Source organism: Drosophila innubila (genome assembly GCF_004354385.1).
Source record: "Drosophila innubila isolate TH190305 chromosome 3L unlocalized genomic scaffold, UK_Dinn_1.0 0_D_3L, whole genome shotgun sequence".
Classification (NCBI taxonomy): domain Eukaryota; kingdom Metazoa; phylum Arthropoda; class Insecta; order Diptera; family Drosophilidae; genus Drosophila; species Drosophila innubila.
Window position 1 is genome coordinate 23,268,432 of NW_022995376.1, and position 19,970 is coordinate 23,288,401.

Sequence of the window (19,970 nt, forward strand, 5' to 3'; positions counted from 1 at the left end):
GAGAATTTTCTTTAAGATTTCGAATTTTTCGAATTTAAATAAAAACCAAATTTTTTATACCTTAACTTACGGCTTTAAAAATATGAAGTTATGATATTTAATTGAAAATAATAAATAAGTTACGGCTTTAAAAACTAATTAGTTATGATATATTTAATTGAAAATAATAAATTAATTCAAAAAGAAATGTGAAGTAGAAAGTTAAAATTAACTGTAAATAATACTTCAAAAACCCAAAACACCACCACATTCTCATTCATTTTAAAACTAATAAGGTCAACTGCCATTCAACTAAATAAATGATTATAAATAAAGTTTATTTATAAGAGATTTTTGTTCTTTTTTTATCAATTTAAATTTACCAAGGTTTTCTACGTTTTGTTTGCGCAGTTTTATATTCATAGCCAAAAACGTTTTGTTGTTTGTTTTTTGGTTGTAATATTTTTGTTTTTTAGAAATCAAATTTAATTTAAAGCATTTTTGGAGTTTAAATTGTTTTTAGGTTGAGTTTCACATCAGGTTATGGTTTCAGTATTCAGTATTTCGGTTTCAATTTTTTTAGTTGAGGCACACAGTTCAATACAATTTTGGGTTAACGTATAGAAATAACAATTTTGTTGGTGAGTGCACACGTTTGACATGGGAGCAGGAAATATTGGGGTGGGAAGAGAGGCGTTTGTGAGAAGAAGAGGCGTGGCGTGGTGTTTGGTTTAGTTTTCGATTTGTTTTTCGTATTTTTTGTTGGTTAGTTTTGGTTTCGGTGGAGTTTTTTTTTCGATAGCAATGCATATATAGATATAGATGTGTATGTATATATGTTGTATGTATTTTTAGAATTTCCATGTCGATGTGGACGAGCGTTTTGTATGCGATTTTTCAAATCATTTTCATTTATTTTTTTTTTTTTTTTTGATTTTTGTGTTTTTTTTTTTTTTTTTTTTTTGGTGGGACAATCAGTTAAGAGAAAATATTTGCATGAGTTTTGACACGTTCAAATGTTATGGTAAAAAAGTAAAGTTTCGTTTTGCACTTTTAAAATGGGTTAACATTTTGATAAACATACATATAGAACAATATATACGGATATGATGATATATATATATATATATACAAGTGGATGTAAGGCGTTTAAAGGCAGGCAGGCAAAAGGCAGTCACAAAATATACTAGTTGATATCTTTAGATATATTCATTTTAATCACGGGCAACGAAACGAAATCACGGTGAAAATGCAATCGATTTGTCAACGAATTTTGACTTTTAAATTGTTAATTGTTTTTTAAAAGTTTGTCAATGTTGTTGCGAATTTTTACCGGAGTTATTATTAGATAGAAAAAGAGCTTAGTGTAATAAAATAATCCCTAATGATTGCATTTTCATTCGGCTTTCAATATTATTTAACTGAAATTTCAAAAGCACATTGCATTAACAGGACAAACACAGTAAGCGGAATCATTACTCATCATTATTCTTTTCATTCACATGCAATATTTTCGCAGATTTCCCTCAGATCTTGATTGTTGCTGCTTTTGTTAGTAGGCAAGCACCATGCATATGTTTATACTTATAATATGAACTTGTTTTTCTTTTGATTTAAAGGTTAGTTTAGCATTTAGTTTTCTTTAAGCAGTCGAAAAACACAAAACTTTGTACAAAGATACAAGAACAGAAAAGCGTTTAAGAATCTCGACAAAGTAAGCGCAAATCATAATAGAGAGAGAGACAGAGAGTTGTGAAGCGATTACTTGTAGTATGATTGGGACATGCAAAAAAGAGTTGAAACGAGGGAGATTGGATATTGGTAACTTACCTAAGACTCTCAATTCGACACGGTAGCCATTGAAGTTATCACACGCTTCTTCTGGTATATAGAATGTTGTATCACATAGATAGATATCCTCGTCAGATATTCTCAGGTCCTTAATAACTAATCTGTATGGATTCTGCTCAACAGTTACTCTACAAAGATTTCAAATATATAATTAGATAGTCGATAACATCTAGTTATGTTGGACTCACCTATTTTTAAATTCATCGTTCACACTCGTGACATTGCTATCGCCAAGAAGCATCGCAGCGATACGATCATCGCCCTTGAACCAGTTCAGGGAATGCAGCTTCCCGCATTTCTCCTCATTCACAGGACAAGGTAGCACCACATTTTTGTTCTCATGCTCCTGGATGGTGCGATCTATAGAAAAGAAGAAGTAACAATAAACGATTGTAAATATTGATATACCAAAATTAATATATATTATAAAACGAGTGGCTGTAAAAGTGCAACACAAAGGCATAGGAATACCTCGTATCAAGACACACACACACACACACTCACACAATCAAAGGGCTATTCAAATGTCTGAGGAGGTATGGGGAGGTTAGGTTGAGCAGCCATATGAATAAAGTCGCCATTCAACCTCTGGCATGGCGAGTGTTGTGTGTTTAGTATCATAAATTCAAAAGAACGACACTTTTTGCCAGCCAGAACACCTTCCCAGGCACCCTCCAAAGCACACACACACACACACACACACACGGAGAAAGAAAAAGACTTTCTATGGGTTGCCATAGAAAAATTCAGCTGCTGTTGAAATGAACAAAAATGATTCAATTTGCATGGCAACCAGTGTTGGGCAACGGCTCACAGAGAGCCAGAGAGCAATGCAAAATTGAAAATTGAAATTAAAGTGGCCTTAAGAGTGCTGTGGCCTCTTAGTAAGCCTTTAAGTAGGCTATAAATTTATTCTTTTCCCTTCTTTAGATTCAGATTCTGACTTGTAAATTCAAATGATTACATTGTGTTTTACATTATTTTCTTTTTTCTTTCTTGCAATTTGTTTATATTTTAGCATTGATTTATTTATGGACTCTGCGGTTGCTTTTGCTTTTGCTTTTGAACTTGCCCACAAATTATGCAAAGTAAATATACTTTTTGATTTGTAGTCGATTGAGGGATCGAAATGTGGTAATCCACACAAAGAACAGAGCAAAGTTTTTGTAGAATATTTGCTATAAATATTTAATGGACATTTAATGATGAAATTTGCATTGATTATAATCGTTTGTCAAGTAAAGTTATAAATAATTACGTAAATAAATATAATTTAGTATCTTACATAGACATGTTTCTTATAAATATTAAATTTGGTATGTTTTATTAAATATTAATACTCTTTGTTTATTATATTATGAGCAATAAAAGTAATATGCTTTAATTGACTTGAATAACAAATTGTATATTCATAACATGTTGACTGAAACGGCGAACAAAGCAGTTCCGAAGGTCTTAACTTGTAATCAATTCAATTACCAAAAAAGCCATATGAAATATGCCTCATAAATCCCACACAAATAGTTTGTAGTCCACACACATGCACACACACACACAGCAACCCGTTTCCCATATTACACTATACAACATAAGGAAATATAACAAACACACACGCAATTACACACGCTCGAAATGCATAAAAAATACAATTTACTTATCGGCCCAAAAGCCTATAACATAATTTGAAATTTACGCTCCATTTACAGCGGTAGCAAGTGTGTGTGTGAGGGTGTGTATGTGTGAGTGTGTCTGATAAGATATCATTTATTTCGCACGTTTGTCCGAGGGTTTCAGCTCTGAAAACTAACTTGTCCATCTTGAGCCTGATGTCTGAGTAAAAAGAGGGAAATTCTGCCATAACCGACAATCTGTATCGTCTGGACTGACTGTCTGTCTGTCTGTCTGTCCGTCTGTCTGTCAGTCAGTCCTTTACTCTGTCTCTTTGTCAGTCTGTCTAACTGTCTATTTCTTCAGCCTGTCTCCTGCTTGTGCTTTCTTTCGCCTCTGTCCACAAATTTCCTGCACTGTGGCATATTAGATTAGGCGCCCAGTCTTTCCACATTCCACGTCTCTCTCTCTCTCACTCTCTCTTCCTTTGGGCAAGCAGCATCAGCAGCAGCTTCTCACGATTTATTTTCTACTTTTTTTTTTATTTTTCAATTTTTCTATTTGGATTGCTGGTTAGGTTTTCGTATCTCCTTCTTTTTCTGCTGTTTCTTTGGTACACTTCCTTTTCCGCTCTGTATTCGCTGCTTCCTACAATGCTTACAAAATTCAAGCAGACATGTGAAATATTCAATTTCTCAACTAGCAAATCCTGCCAGGCAATGTCCTCATTCTCATCCTGCTCCTGTAGTAACTGTAATGCGTCGTATGTTGTGCTGAATTAGCCGTGCCAAATACAGCGCCGACTTGCTGGGTTATATCTTCCAGTGTGTGAGACGACCCACTCTGTCTGGTTCTGAGTCTGAGTCTGGGTCTGGGTTCTGGCCCAAGGTGATGCGGGCTATCGTCGAAACTAGTCGCAACCTTTGTTTGGCTGCTGGCAAAAGGATTGGACCAAAAATTGAACTTAAATGGCTGCCAAGGAGATGCTCAATGTGTCAAAAGGTAAAAAAAGGTTGCAAAACCATTTTATACTTAACTGAAAAATTGCGAATGTTTGACAAGCTTTAAATATTATTTCATTTATTTTGGAATCTCATCTTTTAGTTGTTACAATAAACATAAGCAAATTTAAAATTTGTCGTGGATGGCTCCAAAACTTTTTTTTATCAATTTATATGTATTTTTTAACTCTTAATACTTTTTAATTTTAAATTGTATATTGCACTGTAAACTAAATTAAAAGATAACTAAATAAATCATTTTTATAAAAGCGTGCAAAAGTTTATTTTTCAATTAAATCATTTGGCTTTATGCAAATGTCCCAGAGGAATTGAGGGACTTAAGAAGAAGAAGAAGAGAATTGCACCTGCTGCATATGATGCCAGGCTTGAATCAATCGCCTTCCTTTTGGGCATAGAAACAATAGTCAAATTAGTGAATCAATGAATGCATGACAGCACAAGACCCGAAGCTGATTTCCAGTCCCAAACAAATCTCATTTGAAATTTCAACTCATAAAGCAAATCGTTGGCAATTTCAATGGACATTCACATTATCGGGATGCAGTGGGGAAAACAGGGAGAAAGCGGGTTAGCTTTAGCAGCTGCTGTGGAAAAGTTTAGCCACACAAATCTCTGAATTTTGGGAAAATTTCACCACAGCTTTTATAATTGTTCATAAATCCCCAAATGGTCTTTGCTGTCGTTCGTTGTCGTCTCTTTTCTCTCCATTCAATTCAAAAGTTTTCGCCTCACACTTTGCAGAATTTATCACCTCATTTTTCACATTTCGACTAATTTGTACCACAAATCTCTTTGGCTACACCTGCATTCAGCCAAGCGAGTGTCAAATATTACAGTAGTTCCCCATGCCTCCATTTCCCCTGCCCTGCCAACCACTTTATGTGAGTCTGTCGTACAAAAGATTGTTAGCAATCAACTCAAGCACCAAACTTTGATTTGTATGACCATAAATCGCACTTCATTTTTGATTTAACCACCAGCCCCACAGCACCAGCACACAACCGTGCCACCCGTCCTACTACCAGCAACCACTAGACACAGTTTTGTGGCTGTCTGTTCATAAATTTGTACCACCACGAAGTTGGCAAAAAGTTTTCCCAAACCCAATCCCAATCCCAATTCCAACCTCAACTCTTGCTTTAAGCCTTTGGCAAACAGTTTCTTATCTGACTGCCATGTGTGTGAGTGTGTTTGTGTCTCCCTTTTTCTCTTCTTACCACTTGCTTTTTGTATGGAGTGTAAACGTCTTTAGCTTGGCTTTTATAATTCTATTTCCGTTTCCGCAACAGCGCAAAAAAAAGGAAAAACTTTTTGCTTGCCTTGCTCATATATTTCAACATCTTTTTTCCATGTCGACCATTTCCCATCGCTGTTCTCCTCTAGTTGCAAATCAAACTTTTCCACATTTAGTTGTGTGTATGTGTGTGTGTGTCTGGTTGCCATCATCATTGTCATCATCACCAATGGCGCTTCTACTGGGGAACGGGAACTGGCTACTGTCTCTGTCCATATCCTTGTCCATGTCCGTTTCGTTCTCATCCTTTTTCTGCTTTTACACATATCGTAGCATACTTTTGTGCGCCAACGCTTTGACATTGAATTTGTGTGTCATTTAGCGTGTGTGTGCGTGTGCATGGGCTTGTGAGTGTGTGTAAGTGCTTGTGGCTTACTCTAAACGTGCTTAGAACTTGCTTGAGTTACCCTACGTCTTACTTTCCCCTCTACTCTGTCAACAGCCCGCATAATTCAGCGTCAACTTGGCCTGACAGAGACACATTCTCAACTCTACTTTGTCTGTGTGTGTGTGTGTGTGTGAGTGTGTGAGTGTGCGTGTGTGTGCAATTGGGTGTACTTGTGTGGTGAGTGTCTGCTTGTATATTGTCTTGCATTTTGCGGTTGCTCTCTGCTTATCTCCCGGCTGTCTCGCAGCCCTCAAACCATTTCATTTAATGCTGTTAAGAGATGCAAAATGCACACAAAACGACACTAAGCTTAAAGCGATAATTTATTTAATAATAAATTACGTATTTTTATTATATAAAAGATTAAATTCAAGAATATAACGAATAAATTGATATTTTAATCGAGTTGTGCTATTTATATAATTTTTTTAAATTTATATTTGATTAATACGCGCGCGTAAATCACTTAAATAATAATAAGAAAATACACTTTTTTTTAAATAAAATATTAAAATAAACCATAAAACAGTTGTTGTATTTTGCACATAGTTTTAACTTCTGTTTTGGCAATTTAATTTGTTGAGAAAGTAAAGAGAATGGGAAAAGAGGAGTTGAGCGCCAATGTATAATACAAGGAGTGTCAATCGCAGACACAACTTGGCCAGTTTAGTGTACATTAAAATTGATGGCTTCATTTTGGCACAAATTTGACTGGGGCAATCAGGAAAAAGTATGCAATAAAAACGCTTGAGCCATGGCAAATGCTAGGTATACGAGTATACGCATAAAAATTTAATTTCTAATAATAATATTTTATGATGGCCGCCTCGTTTGCAATACACGAACACCAATACACACAGGGCTAGCAATTAGAGCAGCAACAAGCAGCACACAAAATGCATAAACGATTTTAATGGTCAATTTTGGGCAATTCTCTAGAGAGAGTAGAGCGCAAAGAGAGAGAGAGAGAGAGTGAGCGAGGGGGGGAAGAGTAGAGTGTCTGTTTTTGTTGGGTTCTGTGCCAAGGCAGAGAATTCAATTTGGCCGCTTGGCAGCTTGCTGTTGCCTCATAATTAAATCTTGGCTTGCTGCATGTCCCAGTCATTAAAGTAATATGTTTTGGCTAATTACATAGACACACACATAGTCATAACTCAATTGCATGTTCGTGTATCATACTTTTTGAGGGTCATTCTTTATCAGACATTGCTGTCAGCTGTTGTCGTTCGTTAAATGCAATTAAAAAACTAGCAAATTAGCTCCTTTTTCGAACTGACAAAACACAGATACTCTCTCTCTTAACTGGAAAAGTATATAAGCTTAAAGTAAACTACATATTAAATGAGGTTTTTTCAATCAAATTAAATTTTTGTATGCAAACCTAATGATATTTTAATATTCTCATTTATAGAAAGGGTATAACGTGCAACTCCTCTGCTTTAACAATGTAACTGTTGCTTTTTAATTAATTGTGAATTATATGAAGTTTAATTGAATTTAAAGCTAACTTCACAGCAGCTGCATTGGAAGACTTTGAGACGATTTGCATATGGGTAAAAGAATTGTGCGCCTTAAAGCAGGCAATGAATTTTAGCTCCTCTATATTTTGCAATTTAATTCATTTATTTGAGTGTGTGCGTGTCTGTGTGTGTGTTTTTATGTGAGCGTCTGCTTGCTTTTTTGTGCATTAATTCCATTAAAAGCGCTTCGATAACATGTTTCACGCTTGGTCGCTTCAATGGCGTCGGCCCCTAAAAATATGCAATACAAACAATTTTTCATGCCGCAACGCTCAGTTTTTTTCCTCCCAGTCTCAGTCTCTCTCTCTCTCTCCCCCTTTTTTTCTCTCCCTCTCTACTTGCCTCTCGGCATTCACGTGCCTAGCACGTTGCAGGGGCAGGCACATGTTTGTAGTCGTTCGCTTGACTTTTTATAGAGAGCGCAAAAAATAAGAATGCTATGCAAGAGGCTGCATGTGTATTTGTGAGTGTTTGTTTCTGTGTGTGTGTCTGTGCTTATCGCTTCATATGTTATGTATAATAACATCACCTTCATCTGCTATTCATAGCATGTTCATCAATCAATTAATCGATACGCGCAGAGCAGAGCACCAATCGCAATGCCAAAATGAAATTCTGAGGCAGTTGCGGGAAATGGTAAGAGCGAAAAGTCTGCCGTCGACCAAAGCCAGTTGAGTGGAAAACGTTGTAATATTTAAAAAAAGAATACATAAACAATTTATTTATATGCCTTAAATTGCAATTGAGCTGCATAAATTGCAAATAAATTGAAAGCTTAAAAAAATTATTTAAAACCATATCCTTAATAAACTCTTATTGAATATTATATTTATTTATTTATTTATGAGCTTTATTTCCCTTATTATTGTAAATTCTATAAAGCTTTATATAATATCAGTTTATACAGAGCTTAGAATTATCTTAACAACTGAAATATTTCATGTATTTATTTTCTTTCTATAATTCTTGATTACGTTTATTTACAAAAGTTTGTTTATCAAGAAAAAATGTGGAAGAAAAAACCTTGATTTGAAATTGAATATTATGAATTTAGTGATAATTAATTCACATAGTTTTTCCTCAAAAATATATATAAACTCTGCCATTCATAATTTATAGGAAAGTTATTGTTTCTCGTTAAATACTTATGGTAATATATTGTACTTTTTTTAAATTTTGTTTTTTTAACTTAATTTTTGTTTTTTTAAATTGTTATATATCAGATTTTCTCTAACAATTTGTATTATTTTCTATTGGTTTTCATTATCTTCGTCTTGATATTTTGTTATATGTTTCTTGAATTGCTAGAGATTTTATTGGCAACTCGAACAAGCAATTAGACTAAGCACAGACAGTCTGTTGGAAAAGTTCTGTGTCTGTCTTGTCGGTCTGCAATGACCAGCATGAAAAATATGTGGAAACATGAAAGCAATTTTCTTGGCTCAAAAGTCAAGCAATGCAAATTTGAGGGGGGAAGATGGAAGGTGAAGGAAAGGTACAGAGACAAGAACAATGTCAATGTGACTGCTAAGCGTTCCCCGTAGCACAATTAAGTTGGACTGCCAAGTGGTGCAGGGAAAGAGACAGAGAACGACTCACAACTCAACCGGAGGACACTTCTCTGGGGAGACACCTTTATGAAGTTCGGGGGCAAAAGCAACACAACACTACACAACACAACTAACGATAAGCGCTATGATTATGGCATCTATACAAGGAGGAGGAAAAGGAGGAGGAAAAGAGGGAGGGTCATTTATTTTTCACCTTGTGACTTCGTGCTTCGAGTGTAGTGGGGGGAAGCCACGCCCACATTGGCATTGAACAAGGCGCAGTTGTGACTCAATTGTTTATCAAGTTGAGCTCTGTTTTTTGTCGATTGTTCAGTTCACTCTAATGACACATGTGGTCTCTGTTTCTGTTTCTGTTTCTGTGTCTGTGTCTGACTTTGGACTCTTGACTTTTTTGTTGTTGCATACTTTAAGGCGCTTAACAAGTCTTGCAACATTGCTTTGCTTAGTTGTCACTTGTCTGCCAACTGTTGTCTGTTATTACCTTTTTTTTCTGTTCTTGTCGCCAATGTTCTCTAAGCTTAAACGTGCTTTGCTTTTGAAAGCGCTGATTACCACAAAGCACAGACAGACAACTGAGTGGAGTGTAAATCGATCCAATTCTGTTTGATTTCGTAGCGCAACTATATTATAGAACCTGCCTGTGATTTAAGCACGTTTAAAGAGATTGTCTGGTCAACAAGAGTAAATATAGTATAAGGTAAGTCTGTCAAGCCAGGTAATATCAAAGGTTGATTGAACTCGATGCTGGCACATTTGCTTTTTAATGCAATAAATATATTGGGTCAGCCTTAAGAGCTGAAGAGTTTATGATACTAATGGAACCTGTATTAATTAAATAGAATTTATATATGTGCTGCAACTAATGAACTTTTTTCTTGGAACAATAAAGTGCGCAATTAAATCAGATAAAATCTATGTAAGCACATTAAATCAGCTTTTAAAGATCAATTTCTCACTTCTACCTATAGGCTAAATATTTTAATTAGACTGATTTCAAGCTCAAGTTTAATATTTTTGTTAATTTACTTTATTAAAGCACAAGAATGCAATGTCTATCTGCCAACTCGTAATTACTAATGAATTAATTAATGTCGTGCTCAGTAGACATTTTTACCTAATTTAGTTGATAATTATTCAAATGTAAAAGCTCTCTCGTTGAGCTTATGATTAAATCAAGTGTCTGACTTACATATTTGTTTTATTTTCTGTCATTTTGTCAACCAAATTGCAGCAGTTTGAGATGAGAATTTGTTTCATTTAATGAAGGCCATCTGCATGTTGGCCATTTTGGGCATTTCTGGTAACAATAAGCAGCTGTTGTCCTGTAATGCTCAATAGTGTCGCAACCCTTTTTTGTGGCTTAGTAAACCGAGTGTGAACACACAACGAAATACGGCAAAACATTTTGCAAGAATGTTACCCAAAAGCTCCTAATTCTCCGCCCATTTCGAGCCTCTCAACTCTGGAAACAACTGGAACACAAATTCCAGAGTACAACATCTTTTGGCATTCACAAGTGTCTCTAGCCTCAGAAATTTGTAATCCCAGGCATGCAACTTATAGTTGCTTTTTAGGCCTTTTAAATTATGCAAACTGCTTTTGTCACACACACATAGTACACACATTAGGGGGAGTCCTAGGCAGGAGTAGGGGAAGTCTTGCTAAACACATGGCACAAGGACTGTGCCTGATGTGTTGTCCAATGCCCAAAAGCATACAAAATATCTTATTACCGGCACTTAAAAGCACCACTAAATTTTAATGTGACAAAGCACCGAAAAATACCAGACGAAAGAGACATTCCCAGGGGGGGTATAGGGATGCAAAGAGAGAGGGACTCAGTGGGGTCTAGAATCAAGCTTGTTGGCTGAGGCGAAACCATAATTTAATTTAATTACAGGCAGCAGTAGTTGCTAAGCATAGGTTCAATAAAGTCGTCAGTTAACATACACCCTCATCCCCATCCCCATCCCCATCCCCTTCTCCAGCCCTGCTGCTAAATAGTCAAAAGCGTCCACACAAAATTCATGTAGTCGAAAAATGGTTTGGGTTGGCACCCACTCATTCATTATGAATGTGGTTTCGCTTCAGCTGCCACGCCCCCTTGGGTGCGGGGTGGGGGTACGGGTAGGGATAAGTGGAGTGGAGTGGGAAGTCTGTCGCACACATTCATAATAAACTGCCACAAATCTCAGACATGCAAACAATTTTGAAATTTGCCTGCTTTGCCAGTTCTGTTCAGTCTGTTCTTTTCTAGCCTGGCCTAAAGTGCATGACCCTCAAATGTCCTTAAGCTGTCAAAAATAAGTGTCAAAAGTGGGCTGCCTTCCTCCCTCCCTCCCTGTTATCCTCGCAGTCTGAAGGATGAAGGCAGCCAGCAAAATAACAACGAAATAATAAAAATGAAAATGAAAAAAATAAAGTAAAACATAAACACAAATTTTTATATTGTTACGTATTCATTTGTCTCCCTCTCCCTCTCCCTCTCTCTCTCTCTTTCTCTCTCCGGCTAAAAACACAACACACACAATGAACAATTCCCAGTCAGTCTGTTCCCCTCAAATCCAACCTCGTCCCGTCCGCTCCTGGCATGTCCTTTAAGTGGCCGTTTCGGCTGCTGGCCACGCGCGGTGCCTACCAAAAAAGCCGCCATATTGAAATTATGTAAACGGCTGTCGAGAGCACCGGAAACTGCGTGGCGTTTGCTCTGTCTCCCCGCTCCCCGCTCCCTTTACCTCTCTACCTCTCTTAACTGTATACAATATTTTTTGCTGTTTTCCCTGCCTAACGCTGCCACCTGCTGTGCCATCACTTTCCTCCTTCCCCTCCTCCCACTCCTCCTCCTCCCACTCCCACTCTCTCCCTATCTGTGGCTCTCTGTCTGGCTCACAGCTGGAAACCTGCAGCTGGACTCCACTTCATTTGCATTCATTCCGTTTGCATATTTTTAGAGTGTGTTCTTGGAGCTTGTTTATCAAAAATTAAAGGTTAATTTTACCTCCGCACTCGTTGCTGTCATTTAATTAGCCACCCCGCTAGGTGGAAATCAGGCGGGGTTACATAAATTGCGAAGCTGTGTTGATTTCCAACTGGCAGTGAGTAATCATCAACTTGCCCTTGCGCTGTTTTCTTTTTTCTTCATATTTATCACAGCTTCATTCTGCCCCCAGCTTTGCGTGGGCGTGACCTCACGTAGTGCCACAAAGAAACAGGAGAATGAGAGGAATGGGGATGTTCTTTTTTATTTTTTACGCTTTATTTGTAGTCTACTTTTTGGGGCTTGAATTTTAATTAGTTGTATGCTCATTTAGATTGGCGTTCGTTGTGCTTACGTGTTGTTGGATTTACACAGTTTTTGATTTGTTTAAACATGGACACAGATTTTTGCATATCTGAGATAGAAAATCAGCATGGAAGAATGAGAAAGAGCATGTGGATAAAGCAAAACCCAATCTTACTGCTCACTCAGAATCGACATACTTTAAAAGTAGAAGAAAATCATCGAGGTGTTTTTTGAAATATTATTTATACTTGCATCTCAAATGATCAATATCCATTTACTAAAAATAAATCATTTAGTTCTGCAAACATGATTTTATTGAAAAATATTAATATTCTATCAGAAAACAATCGAAAAACTTGCAAATAATTATTATTTAAATGATATTTGCAAAGTAAGCATTAAATAAATTTATGTACATATTATCCTTTTATTTAAAATAAATAAGTTTTATCTGCAATTCTGTGAAAATTATTATTTGCAAATTGTATTTATTTATTTAAGCATTTTCTGTTCCATCTTTAAAGCAAGTCTAAAAATAAGTTTTATTTTTGAACCCTTGGAGTGGAGTGTTATTATTAGACCCCACTTGAGCCTGACATTTTGCACATAATCCTAGTAGAGAAATGCTGCCCACACAAACACACACAAAGGCAACATACGTATTCTGTAAATAAACTCTTTTGTTATCTTCTACCGAACAGTTTGTATTTTTGTGTTAGGGAAAAAGGCAGAGAATTGACTCACAGAACGTGCCCAATTTGATGTCTCTTTAAGCAAATGAATAGGCCAAAGTTATTGTTGTTGTGTGTATTATTGTTGTCTTGTTGTCTTTCATTTGTTTTTAAATTATTAACTCACTTTTTCTTGGCCAGGCTGCCAGCCCAAAAGTAAGCAATTTACGTGCACATATATCATAGGGAGTTTCTACTCTTTCCCAATTTCCTTGCATTCTCCCTTATTTTTCTCGTTTTCCTCGAATAATTAATCTAGAGGGCAACTTCTAGCTTCTGCCTAGTTATTAATTTGGTACGTTGGCTTCTCCTACGTTTTATTCTTCTTTCTATGGGGGCAGAAACTCGTTTTCTGGCTTCAAGCAATGTTCTCAGCGCACTTGTCAAGATTTATTTCAATTTGCTACGCACACACACACACCCTCACAAGCCCACACACGCTAAATGACTCTTATCAAAATACAAACACACACACACGCAACAAGTCACAGCGCTGAGAACGTGCAAAAGTTACTGTCCTGCGGCCTACGTGTCGTATACTTGATGTTGCCCTGCTTCTTTCTTTCTTGCCTTACTTTCTTTCATTTTTCCGCAAAGTAGGCAAGTTTTTCCACAAAGAAAAATGAGACACAAAAGTGCTGTGTAAATGTGTGAAATTAATACACCCCACACACACGCACACACACACACTCATGAATCTGTGGCAGCTGTGTGTTCTAGCGCAAACTTTTGTGTCTATAAAATATACGTTATTATTGCATTAGGCCAAGTCCAAAGCGAAATAAAAATGGAACTTATGCGTCTTTATACACTCTTTTCTCCCCGCAAATTGATAAACAACACACCAACACACACACACACACACATACGTGTATATAGATGTTGCCAAACAACTTATTTAGTTTTCTTTAGTCGACGTGGCAAGTGTTCAAATTTATGAGTTCCTGGCAGCAACAGTTGTCTCTCTCTCTCTCTCTCTCTCTCTCTCTCTCTCTCTCTCTCTGTTACACCCTCGCCTGGTTGCTTTATTAACCCCACAATGCCTTGTTTTATGGTAGCAACAGTAACAACTTGTTACCACTTTACTGCCAGTTGTTTTTGCAGTTGTAGTTGTTCTTCTACTCGATAATTACATTTGGGAGTCTCGCTACTTGTGACGCTTCGTTGGCCATTCACTGGCATCAAGCTGCATCAAACTGTCAAGTAGGGAGAGGGTTAATAGAGGGCAACTCATTTGCCAAAAGTTGCAAGTTCATGTGGCAGCTTGTAGGTCAGTTCCCCACACAGTTGCCACTTGAAGCGTAACGCGGCAATTGCAACCAAACAAGACATTTCTCCTTTTTTAGTTATTGTTGTTGCAGCCTTCTGTTCCCGTCGGTTCCGCTCGAGCGCCATCTGTGGGTCGTTTTCGCTCATTCTCATTTTTCTCTTTTCCCCCCTATTGTAGACGCTTTCATACATACTTGACCCAAGTGAACAGAAGGCGTTTTTGCAGTCAGATAAATATCAGAATTCTTGGCCAATTTCTACAATCTTATAGAGGGAGAGGGAGGTTACCATGGAAATACCAACTTATAACTGCCAAAGGGTTTTTTAAATTTATACATTTGCTTCAAGCGTAAACAGTTTCAACTTACTCTAAATATTAGTCTGTCGATTAAATTGCTTAGTTGACTTAAACATACCTGAAAAGAGAAAGAAAATAATATGCCATTAGTTAAATAGACTTAAATTTCAATTATCAATTCCATTTCGAAATTAGTTTGTTCTAAACAATCCATTATTTTTATAAGATAACCCGTTTGGATACCCAAAAGAAACCCAACTCAATTGCATAGCTACTTCAATCAATCAACGCTGACATTGAGCAGCTGGACACGCCCCCAAGCGGAACTCAATTACACTCTGCTACAGAAAACAGGCAACTAAATAGAGTGTATCTATGACACAGTTTAAAACCTAAACATGCCCAAAGCTAAAGTGTAATTACGTCCGAAAAGCATTATTATAATGTGTGACAGAAACAAAGAGAGAGAGAGAGAGAGAGAGAGAGACAAAGAGAGAGAGAGGGAAAGAAAAGAAAAAGGAATAACGAAAAAATAGTTGGCAGTCAAATGTGCCGCCAACATGCGAAAATTAATTTATGCCCAAGGTCTTGGAACTACACGAAGAATAAAGGGAAAGCAGAAGCCAGAAACCAGACGAAAGGACGAACGGAAATGTGGGAGGATAACAGAAAAAAATAACAAGGATAACAACAACACAGCGGGGGGAATGTCAACGCAAAAAGAAAACTGAAATGGGACGAGAAACAGGACCTACATTCCGTGTTGGCTTTTCTTTCCTTTCTCATTTTTTTTCCCAACACTTTATTCAAAAGCAAAGGTCAAATAGAACGGATGCCCCGCTGAGGGATGGAGATGGGAATTTGTTGGGATTGCTTGGGTCAGAGACAGGTGAATGGAGTGTTGTTGCAGCCAAAAAAGCTGTGACATAATTTTGAACTACACTTTTTTAGCTTCTGGGTTTATCTGTAAACACATTTGCCAGCCGGTTAGGTTAGTTTCGGTCCTCAGGGTTTCATTTTCCTCCTGACACATCATAATGAAGCAATGAACCAAATGGGGAATGGCGTTTTTAATGGAATTTGTGGTTATCGTGTCGTTTGTTTTATTTATGGAGAGAAAAGCAACACATTCGGGTTGGGAAATTCGAAATTCTCATTATTGTTATGGACCATTGCTGTTGTCATTACCTTAAACGTCGAAGAAGGTCGAATCCTCTCCCCTTTTCTATTCCTCTTTGCCCCTTTGATAAGAAGTGCAATCTTTGTATATTTTTCAATCAATTTTTGGGACTTTTGTGGTAGACCGAAGTTGAAATTGTTATGTTAATGTAAATTCAATTTAAAATTAATAATGAATTAGGGTTGGCATTAAAGTTTGTTGGTTTCAGAAGGCTTTAAAGACAATCAGTGTAGATTGGGCTAAGAAATAAGTTGGAAAGTAATAGGAAAAGTTTTGTGGAGATAAACTGAATGCAAAGGATTCTAAAGGTATTATAGAGCATAATATTATAGAAATAACGAATTAAGGTCAAATATAAATAAAAAAGAAAATTTTAAAAATAATACTAGAAACGAAAGAAAGAGAGAGAGGAGACAAAAAAATAAAGCAACTCAAAACCCACAGTTATCGAGTTTACTAGAGATCAGCAAAGAAAAAAAACCAACTAGTTAATATAGCTAATATTTAATTATTTTATTAGAGTATATATATTTAGAGTAGTTGTTCTTTATAGAAATTGTAAGCTTTCTGCTGTTTATGCATTAAGCAATCAACAGCTGTACAATAAAAGGCTAAAGCTTTCAGAAATTAAGCTCAGGAAACTCCCTGACCAAAAGAAACAACAGGAGAAGGGGAAAGAGGAGCAAAGTGAATGGAACGAGAAAGAATAACTACAACAAAAGAACTACAAACTGGCTAACAATCCAAATAGCAGCAACAACAATAACAAAAGCGAGAACTGAGCAACAACAGAAACTCTGTGGTACTTGCAAAGTAGGGAGAGAGGGTTAAGAGGGTTAAAGGGGGTTAAGAATACTGGCAATATTCTGGCATAAAGAAGAAAAAACTTGTTTTTATAGAGGGGAGACAGCTGAAGGGGACTAAAGGGGTTTAAAAAAACCTCGAACAGCGGCTTCCTATCAAAACAGCGTCCTATCAAAACAGCTCAACGCACACTCAACACACTTGCCACATGTCTGAAGTGCGCTGTGGTCCAAAAAAGTTTTTTAATAAAAATATTAAATTTGCATATGTTGCTCCCAGACGTTGGCAACGGCGAGCTCCGAACTCTCAAGCCAGACATTTTGGGGTTGCCTTTGGTTACCTGTGGCAGGAACTGCTTTTGCCGCCGGAAGTGGTAGCCAGTCGACAGAGAGAGAGAGAGAGAGGGAGAGACTTGTGTGTGGAGCTGGCAAGTGCGTTTTTATTGCCAGCCTAGCCTAGAATTTACCTCTCCTTCATCTCTCTTTCCATCTCTTTTTTTCTGCGTGTTGTTGCTGCTCTCCCACTCATTTATGACGCATGAGAAGAGCACTGGCAAGGGAATGGGAAACTTCAGCTCAAACCACTCACCAAATTAAGTTCAAGTGAGCGCAAGTGCGGAAAGGTTGGCGGCTTATGCCGAGTTGCTACTTAAGCGCTGATTAAGCGGTGAAAAGTCAGAGATGTGATTAGAGAAAAGAGAAAGAGAACGGGGTGGAAAGGAAAGAGGATGAAGAGAGAAAGATAGAGTGGCAGAAGCTCACTATCTGCGTTAGAAAACGTTACACGCAAATGTCTAGTCATAACTCAAATTTTTCCTTTTAATTAATTTACTCCTTTTTGTGAGGAGCCTGGCTAATAGATCTGAATTTGTATTTTTTTCTTAAATAAAAAAGTTTTCAAAGATTTCCAGCTTGTAAATTAGGTGGACCTAAGGGAAGACTTGCTTTTTGTTTAGATTTGGGAATAAAATCTGCATATTTCAACCAATTAATTTTCAATTAGAAGGAAAAGATCCGGTAGACTTTATCTTTTTTGAAAGTGGGGTTAGGTTGACTTTCTTATTTTGTGTTCTGTGCTTTCTATCTCTTATCAAAATAGTATCTGCTTTCCAAATTTCTTTGATTTTTGTCCTCTCTTTTAGTTTCTATTTTCTTTTTAATATATTCTTTCTCTCTCTTTTCTTCAGACTAATTCGAAGAATTGGTTTTCCTCACCTAATTTATTTTAGTTACAACTTCTTAAATCGCCCCATTTTTAAATCATCACATTAAAAAAACTTGTCTAACCATGTTCTTTATATAAAATGTTATGTCAATGTATTTTCTTATTGTTAAGATTGAATATTTAGTAAGCTTTCCCAGCCAATTAAAATCCTGACATAACTGAATGAAAAGCAAAACTATAAGAGATACATTTATATCTTTTCTGTATAATCCCAGACACATGTGTACATCTGCAACTGTATCTATAAATGTATCTGTATCTGAAGCGTTTGGGTCTGGATACTGTGCTCATCTTGACAACCTTTTGTTGCGGTTTTTACAGTCGCCTCACAGTGCATAAAAACTGCATGTGCCCAAGGGCACAGCAGATTTCCAGAAGTAAAGAGTGGTACAGGGTGGAGTTGGTGGTGTGGGTGGGGGTTAAAGGTCGGAGGGGGTGTGCATTGTATTGTGTATTGTACAAGTCAGGAAAATGTCAAGCGATAAGCAAAAGCCGCTTACATTCAACTTGGCCCAAACAAAACGTCAACAGGGGGCTCACACGATGCTGCTGCCAATTTCTGTTTGACAGTATTAAATGTTACTCTGGCAATTGTCTTTATATATTTTTGATGTGGTTTGCAACAACTTCACGGCACAACTATAAGCGATTTACAGTTCAGTTGAGGATTTGTGAACCGTTAACAGCAAGAACATCGTGTATGTAACTTAAAGCTAGAGCTTAAATAAGAAGCACGAGTGTAATCTTAATCAAAACCAGCTCAAAGGAGTTCTTTATAAAAATAGTAAGACTACATGATTATTCAAGTATTTTAAGGAACCAATTTAATAATAATGAATCATAATCAAACCATAATTAACTGATTAAAGCTGATGTGTACTTAATTTATTAAAAATCAAACATTAACTAACTAGTTACAAAGCAGCTCTTAAGCCAGTGGTAAAACAAGTTCCAAGCTATTCAAACAATTCGGAATTTTTTATGTTAATCTCATTTCGGCTCTAATTTATTATACATATCTTAAAGCAAGAACTCCCACACTTCTTGACACCTAAATAGAAACACGAAAAACACTGACTTAACAACATTATTTAAAGAAGTTTCATGTTTTTCTTAAAAAAAAAACAGTACAAAATATGACGACAAAATGTTGCGTAAAAAAAGTTACTGAAATAAAACATTACACATTATAATGATGGGAACATGTTACTGCAACAACAGCAGCAACAACAAAAAAACTAACAAGCAAAAATGTTGTCAACAAAAAGTTTTTAACAGAGAGCGAGATAAAAAGAGAGAGAGGAAGAGAAAAAGTGGGAACGAATTGTAGAAAAAGTTTTCAACATCATCAAAATGCGCTCAGGCCTAATTTAAATGTGTTTGAACTTCTTACGCGCCTCATTTTATATTATTTACATACAACAAGAACAGCAAGAACTTCAGAAGATTTTCTTTAAATGTGAAAGCTTCTTTTTGACTGAGTTTTGACTGCGAAATCTTTGCACAGCTTTAAGTTTGAGCAACAACTTTTTTCCTCAAGACAAACACAAAAAGTTCTCTCATTTTTCTTATTCCACTTTTTTGTGTTCTTATTTGTTTTTGACGCATGTCGCATTAATGCAAATATAATCTGACCACGCCTTTTTAAGCCATTGCTGACTGAAGTTGGACAAATTACAAATTGAGAGCTCTGTCAACACTTTTCGGACCCCCAACAAACTTGACCTCAAGTGAAACTTTGATGCAAGCGACGACAACGTCAACCTGCAACTGGCTAAAGAAAACTAAAACTCGCTTCGAAGTTTCTAAGTTCTTAAGTACACATATCACCTGCTGTGAGGGGAAGGAGAAGGGAGAGTGGTGGAAAGGAAACCGCAACAAATGTGGTTTTTGTTTTGCGGACTTAAAATCTTAAGCTGAAGTGGCAAATAATGCCAACCGGGAGTAA

At 36.7% G+C, this 19,970-nt stretch overlaps 1 protein-coding gene across 1 annotated transcript in view; it reads right to left on the reverse strand.

Moving 5' to 3' along the window:
• The window catches only part of LOC117788511, a 69,401-nt gene that overhangs the window by 33,947 nt on the left and 15,484 nt on the right, over positions 1–19,970 (reverse strand). Inside the window, exons 2-3 of the mRNA XM_034627294.1 lie at positions 2,019–2,190; positions 1,810–1,958 (exon numbers count right to left, since the gene is read on the reverse strand). Coding sequence (XP_034483185.1) covers positions 1,810–1,958; positions 2,019–2,190 — 321 coding nt within the window. The remainder of the gene's footprint in view (positions 1–1,809; positions 1,959–2,018; positions 2,191–19,970) is intronic.